The sequence below is a fragment of the Prunus dulcis genome, chromosome 2 (genome assembly GCF_902201215.1).
Source record: "Prunus dulcis chromosome 2, ALMONDv2, whole genome shotgun sequence".
NCBI classification, from domain to species: Eukaryota; Viridiplantae; Streptophyta; class Magnoliopsida; order Rosales; family Rosaceae; genus Prunus; species Prunus dulcis.
The window spans coordinates 19,356,813-19,362,915 of record NC_047651.1 but is presented as its reverse complement, the minus strand read 5'-3'; the positions used below and the strand labels follow the sequence as shown (position 1 = coordinate 19,362,915).

Genomic DNA, 6,103 nt, shown 5'->3' with positions numbered 1-6,103 from the left:
TTGGACCACATAGAAGCGTCTTCACGTGTAAGTTCCCTATAAAATATATAAATGTTCCAGCAATTTGCATTGGACCGTCACTGATTTTCATGGCTGTAGTCAACAATGAATAAAGAAATAGTACCAGCTAGCAGCATTTACTTTTTTGTTTACCCAGGGCAAGTTCTAGTTTATTTTGTCTTATTGGGAAAAATCTTTCTTAGCACTGTGTACTGTTTTGTTACCCTCAACTAATAACACATGTGAATTTTTTGTTCAGGTTGTTAGTAATGATCGTTATAAGAGTGTACTCCATCGAGCAGTGGTGAATTGCGACAAGGAAAGGATCTCCATCCCAACATTCTATTGCCCATCGTATGATGCTGTGATGGAGCCAGCCCCCCAACTTGTTGATGATCATCATCCTCCCCTTTACAGGAGCTTTACCTACGCTGAGTTCTATGATAAATTCTGGGACAGAGGCCTCAACACTCGATCCTCTTTGGACTTGTTTAAGACTACCTCTCATGCTTAATCATTTCATTAAGCTCTCAATAATCTCTTCCCATGCTGTTGTTGTTGAACACTCTCAAACCTTCTAATTACTAGTATTAATTAATAATAACTGCAATTTCAGTGCTTTGGGTCTTTGTTATCAAATTGTTAAGAAATAAAATAGGGCATATCATGTGAAAGAAAAAAAATAGAACAAACTTAAGGCTAGCTGTGCATAGAGCCTCTAAAGAGAGCTTGGCATTGTCAACGAGAGTTGATTGAGTTGGTAAGAATTGTTTTTCTTTGTTATTCAAACTTAAGTTTAAGTCATGCTACTGACAATCTTTCTTGATGAATAATCTGTAAAAATAAAAATCAATTTCTAAAAATCATCCTTCCGAAATCCACTAATAAAGTACCACCACGTGAAACATAGTTTAGGTGTTCATCATGCTATGGGGTCCTTCGGTGGCACTGCCACTTTGTCGATTCATCACATCAATCGCTCAACACCTACCCTTTTGGTAAAAGTTGTTTGTTAATTGGTTACCATATAGACATATACCATCCGTGATGATACATTGTCGCTTTGGGAAAAGTTATAATAAAGATAACATATTAGGTAGAAGTCTCTTTTTATTGACGGATTCTCGGAATAACATGATGTAATTGACATTTTGTGTGGCTTGCTACGAATTTTACTTAAAAGATCATAATAAATTAAAAACATTAAGACATATAGTTGTGATGAACAAAAATGAAATTAAAATGACAATTATTTAATTGAGATAATCTTTGAGGGAATACTTAAAAATAGATAGTCCGAATAATTGAAATACAATATTGAGTCTCAACTAAGCTAAATATTAACAATATAGTACTAAATTGGTATTCCAGCTGTCGTAATATTATATAATAGAGCCACGTGAATTGTATGTTATGTTTCCTGGCTATAAGTAAACCCATTCCACTAGCAATGAGTTTCAGAACGTAAACATATAGACAGTCCAATGGCTTCTTCATTGGAGAGAAAAAGCCATCCCAAAATAAATCATGCTGAGCCTGAGGATGAAATTACTAAGGAAGAGGAAGAAGAAAGCTTCTGTTATGCCATGCAGCTGGTGGGTTCTTCTGCGCTGTCCATGTCTCTGCAATCAGCAATTAAGTTTGGGGTTTTTGACATCATAGCCAGAGAGGGTCCAGGAGCCAAGCTCTCTTCGTCTGAGATTGCAGCCAAGATTGGCACAAAGAACCCTGAGGCTCCCATGATGGTGGATAGAATCCTCAGGCTCCTCACCAGCCACTCTGTTCTTAATTGCTCTGCTGTTGCTGCGAATGGTGGGTCTGATTTTCAGAGGGTCTACAGCCTTGGCCCTGTGTCTAAGTACTTTGTGAATGATGAAGAAGGTGGTTCTTTGGGGCCCTTGTTGACATTGATTCAAGACAGGGTCTTCATGGAAAGCTGGTTAGTTTAAGCTCTCTTTAACCTACCACTAATTAATTATATCCTCTTTCCTTTCCTCCTTTATTCATCTATTTTTAATTTTTTTACTTATGTTTTTATATATATTTAAGTTTGATTAACATATTGGCACATGCATTACACATGATTATATTAAAATTAGTATAATGGGGAAACCAGAAAACTACTGGAAAATGATTGAACTTGGGTGTATGGGGACAGACTTGCTATTATACGCATATTTATAGACAATCTCACTCCTTAAAATGACATAATTAAAGTCAGTCTGGGAATCTTGGTTAGGGAAATAACTATTAAAATTATAAATGGTCCACCCAATAATAGAAGAAGGCCCTATATAATTCAACTTTTATGAAGTTCCCCAAATCAAAGAAACAAACAACATAGTTTGTGCTAATTATAATACAAATAGCCAATAGGGTATCTAATTCCAACTTTCTACACATAATAAATTCACAGGTCTCAACTGAAAGATGCAGTTGTTGAAGGAGGAATTCCATTTAACAGGGTCCATGGCATGCACGCTTTTGAGTATCCAGGTTTGGACCCCAGGTTTAATCAAGTGTTCAACACAGCAATGTTTAACCACACCACCATTGTCATCAAGAAACTTCTTCATATCTACAAGGGTCTTGAAGACAAGAACCTCACACAACTTGTTGATGTTGGTGGTGGTTTGGGAGTGACCCTTAATCTGATCACATCTAGATATCAACATATAAAGGGTATCAATTTCGACTTGCCCCATGTCGTAAATCATGCCCCTTCCTATCCTGGTAGGACTTTAATTTATTTGATTCAATGTGAAATCTTAGTTTTTGCTTCATCGGAAGTGGTATGCAGCAACATATAAAATGGAAGTTAAATATTTTTTTTTGCAGGTGTGGAACATGTTGGAGGAGACATGTTTGCTAGTGTTCCAAGTGGGGATGCCATTTTTATGAAGGTAATTTTTGGATTTCTCAAGCATTAAATTTTTGGATTTCTCAAGCATTAAATTTTTGGTTTTCTTGTTTTAGTTTAAGAATGGTAACTAAATATATGAAGCTGTTCTACTTGTCTTCTGACACATTTGTTTGTAGTGGATACTTCATGATTGGAGCGATGATCACTGCCTAAAGCTGTTGAAGAATTGTTACAAAGCTATTCCAGACAATGGAAAAGTGATTGTTGTGGAAGCACTTCTTCCAGCTATGCCAGAGACTAGCACTGCTACGAAAACCACTTCCCAGCTTGATGTGTTGATGATGACTCAATCTCCGGGAGGGAAGGAGAGGAGTGAACAAGAATTCATGGCCCTGGCAACTGGTGCTGGATTTAGTGGCATCAGATATGAATGTTTTGTCTGTAACTTTTGGGTTATGGAGTTCTTTAAGTAACTAAGGCATATGAAAACTTACACACTAAAATGAAGGTGTTAAGTCTTCAAGGCTAATAAAAGATTGGCAAATGTTTCTTATCTATAAGCAAGAAAATAATGAAGACTCAGAGTACTGCACCTAAAGTCTGCAGATTATTTTACTTAATTTACTTTGATCTTTCCCTTCTAAAGTAACAGAAGAAACGTAATGATAAGACATTACTTTTCGGGTTTGCTCTAGCAACTCCCAATTATATCTTTGCAACTCCCAATTATATCTTTGTATGTGTCTTTAATCTTCTGCGTCAAAGCTTCCCTGAAATTTATATATTCAATAAAAGTATCGATAAGGCATTTTATATTTTTAAGCTATACGAGTGCACACTGCACACCATCGAGCCGTGAATGATGAATTGCGCCAAGGAAAGATCTCAAGGTTTGGTCGACTTTTCAATTGAGTGGTTTAATGTTGAGTCAAATCAACATTGACAACTACCTTGTTTCATAATTTAGGCAAAACATAAGTTAGGTTTACATCATCCTCTACCATGCTATCATGGTTGTTGTCTAGGTCGTGGTCTCGCTTTGATATCATGTTAAATTTCAGAGAGATGGGTCAGTGGCCTACTATTAACAACACCGATATTGTTTCTAACTTAACCACTTACAAAACCCAATTTGTGTGGAGTTCTATCACAAAAGATCTTGGTGTTATTAGGAGTGGAACCACTCAGTGGCAGATGCAGGATTCAAAAGTCAAGTAGGTGAAACTTACCTTAAAAACTCGACGGTACGAGTAAATTTTATTCATAAAAATAAGAAGATACACCAAGTCAGGGGGGACGTAATGAGCCTTACCCTCAAATATGCATATCTATACATAAATAAAAGCTTAACAAAAAAAAAAAAAACAAGAAGTAAGTGGAATGCAACACAAAACTAAACTATTTAAATCTAAAACTTTACCCTACGAGGCTTAGAAATCTTAAATTCCTCAATTATCTCTACATTATCGATATTATTAGCAAACTCTCTTTCAATGTGAAGAATCATGCAATCAGCAAGGAATTCATCAGCTATGGTGCTTCAGAGTCTATTCTTAATAATTCTCACACACATGATTTAATGTGAGTGCTTGTCAAATTGATTAGTATAATATGTGGGTCTTTACTTTTTATTGATTAGGAATACTATCAAGGAAAAAATTCAAAATTTAAATTATGGAATTCAATTACAAGGAAATAATGCATTAAATTTAGATTTTCAAAGTGTTTTCCTTATTTACCTCAAAGAGTAAAATCGACCCAACAAAAAAAGTAATAAATGTCAAAGGACCTACATCTAAAACTAAAAACGTGAGGACTAAATCCAATGACAACTAATCATTTTGAACCTAGATCTAAGAAGCCCTAAATTATATCCTTATTTCATACATCTCAGCTGATATCATGTCTTGATCATATCAAGAATTATATGGGCGAGCATGCAAAATTAGCCAATTAAGTAGAGATTAAGAAAAACCATTTTCTAAAATAGCCAATCAGCAAAACCAATTTACTAGATTAGAGCAAAAGATAATCAATCTTCTTGATTCAGAGCCTTTGTCTAATTTACAAATGAATAGGTCACAAGCGGTATGCCCGTGTAAAATATCATCTTTCAAAATCCACTAATAAACCACCACGTGTAACATAATTTTAGGAATTCATCATGCTACGGGCTCCTTGTCGATTCATTAATTCAATCACTCAACACCGACCACTTTTGAAAAAGTTGTTTCATAACTGGTACGTAAACATTGTCACTTTGGTACGTACCATTCTTTTATCGAGGATTCTCGAAATAACTTGATGTAATCCGCATCTTGCAATAACTTGATGTAATCCGCATCCCATGTGGCTTGTGACCAAGAAAAATAATATTAAAATGACAAATATTTAATTAAGTGGTTGAATTAATAACTTCGAAATCAGGTGATATTTTTGCAGATATAATCATAGACAGTCGGAATAATTCAGATACAATATAGAATCTCAAGCAATATAGTACTAAACTGGTAATATTATCCAACTGTCTTAATATTATATACTAGAGCTACGTGAATTGTATGTTATGTTTCCTAGCTATAAGTAAACCCATTCCACAAGCAATGAGTTTCAGAACGTAAACATATAGACAGTCCAATGGCTTCTTCATTGGAGAGAAAAAGCCATCCCAAATATAAATCATGCTGAGCCTGAGGATGAAATTACAAAGGAAGAGGAAGATGAAAGCTTCTGCTATGCCATCCAGCTGGTGGGTTCTTCTGTGCTGTCCATGTCTCTGCAATCAGCAATTGAGCTTGGCGTTTTTGAAACGTGGGGAAATAATCGCTAGCAGGTCCTTTTATTTTATTTTATTAAATAACATAGCCGCATGCATGGCTATTCGCGAGTATTTTTTATTTTTGAAAAATAGTATAGCCGCAAGGCTATATTTGTTTTAACACGTGGCCACCTAATCGCTAGACAAGTCCTCTTCTTTTTATTTTAAAAATGGTATAGTCACAAGGCTATACCTGGGTTTTTTTACTTGTTTTGACACGTGTGGCCTAATCGCTAGGCGTGTTTTATTTTTTATTTTTTATATAATAAATAGTATAACTGGGCTGCTATACTCGGATATTTTTTTTATTATTATTTTTTTAAATAGTATACCTGAGCGGCTTTACTGAGGTTTTTTTTTTTTTTTTTATATAAATAGTATAGCCGAAACAAATTACAAGGTGCGGAAACAAATTATTGTAC

General features: G+C 35.1%; 1 protein-coding gene across 1 annotated transcript; it reads left to right on the top strand.

Annotated features, from left to right (window-relative positions):
• Positions 1-1,394: 1,394 nt before the first annotated feature.
• LOC117620318 (caffeic acid 3-O-methyltransferase-like) lies at positions 1,395-3,571 on the top strand. The gene is made up of 5 exons (XM_034350480.1): positions 1,395-1,939; positions 2,417-2,733; positions 2,839-2,903; positions 3,040-3,371; positions 3,441-3,571. The coding sequence occupies exons 1-4, from the start codon at positions 1,485-1,487 to the stop codon at positions 3,334-3,336; spliced, it is 1,134 nt and encodes a 377-aa protein (XP_034206371.1). The 5' UTR covers positions 1,395-1,484; the 3' UTR covers positions 3,337-3,371; positions 3,441-3,571.
• Positions 3,572-6,103: the final 2,532 nt, after the last annotated feature.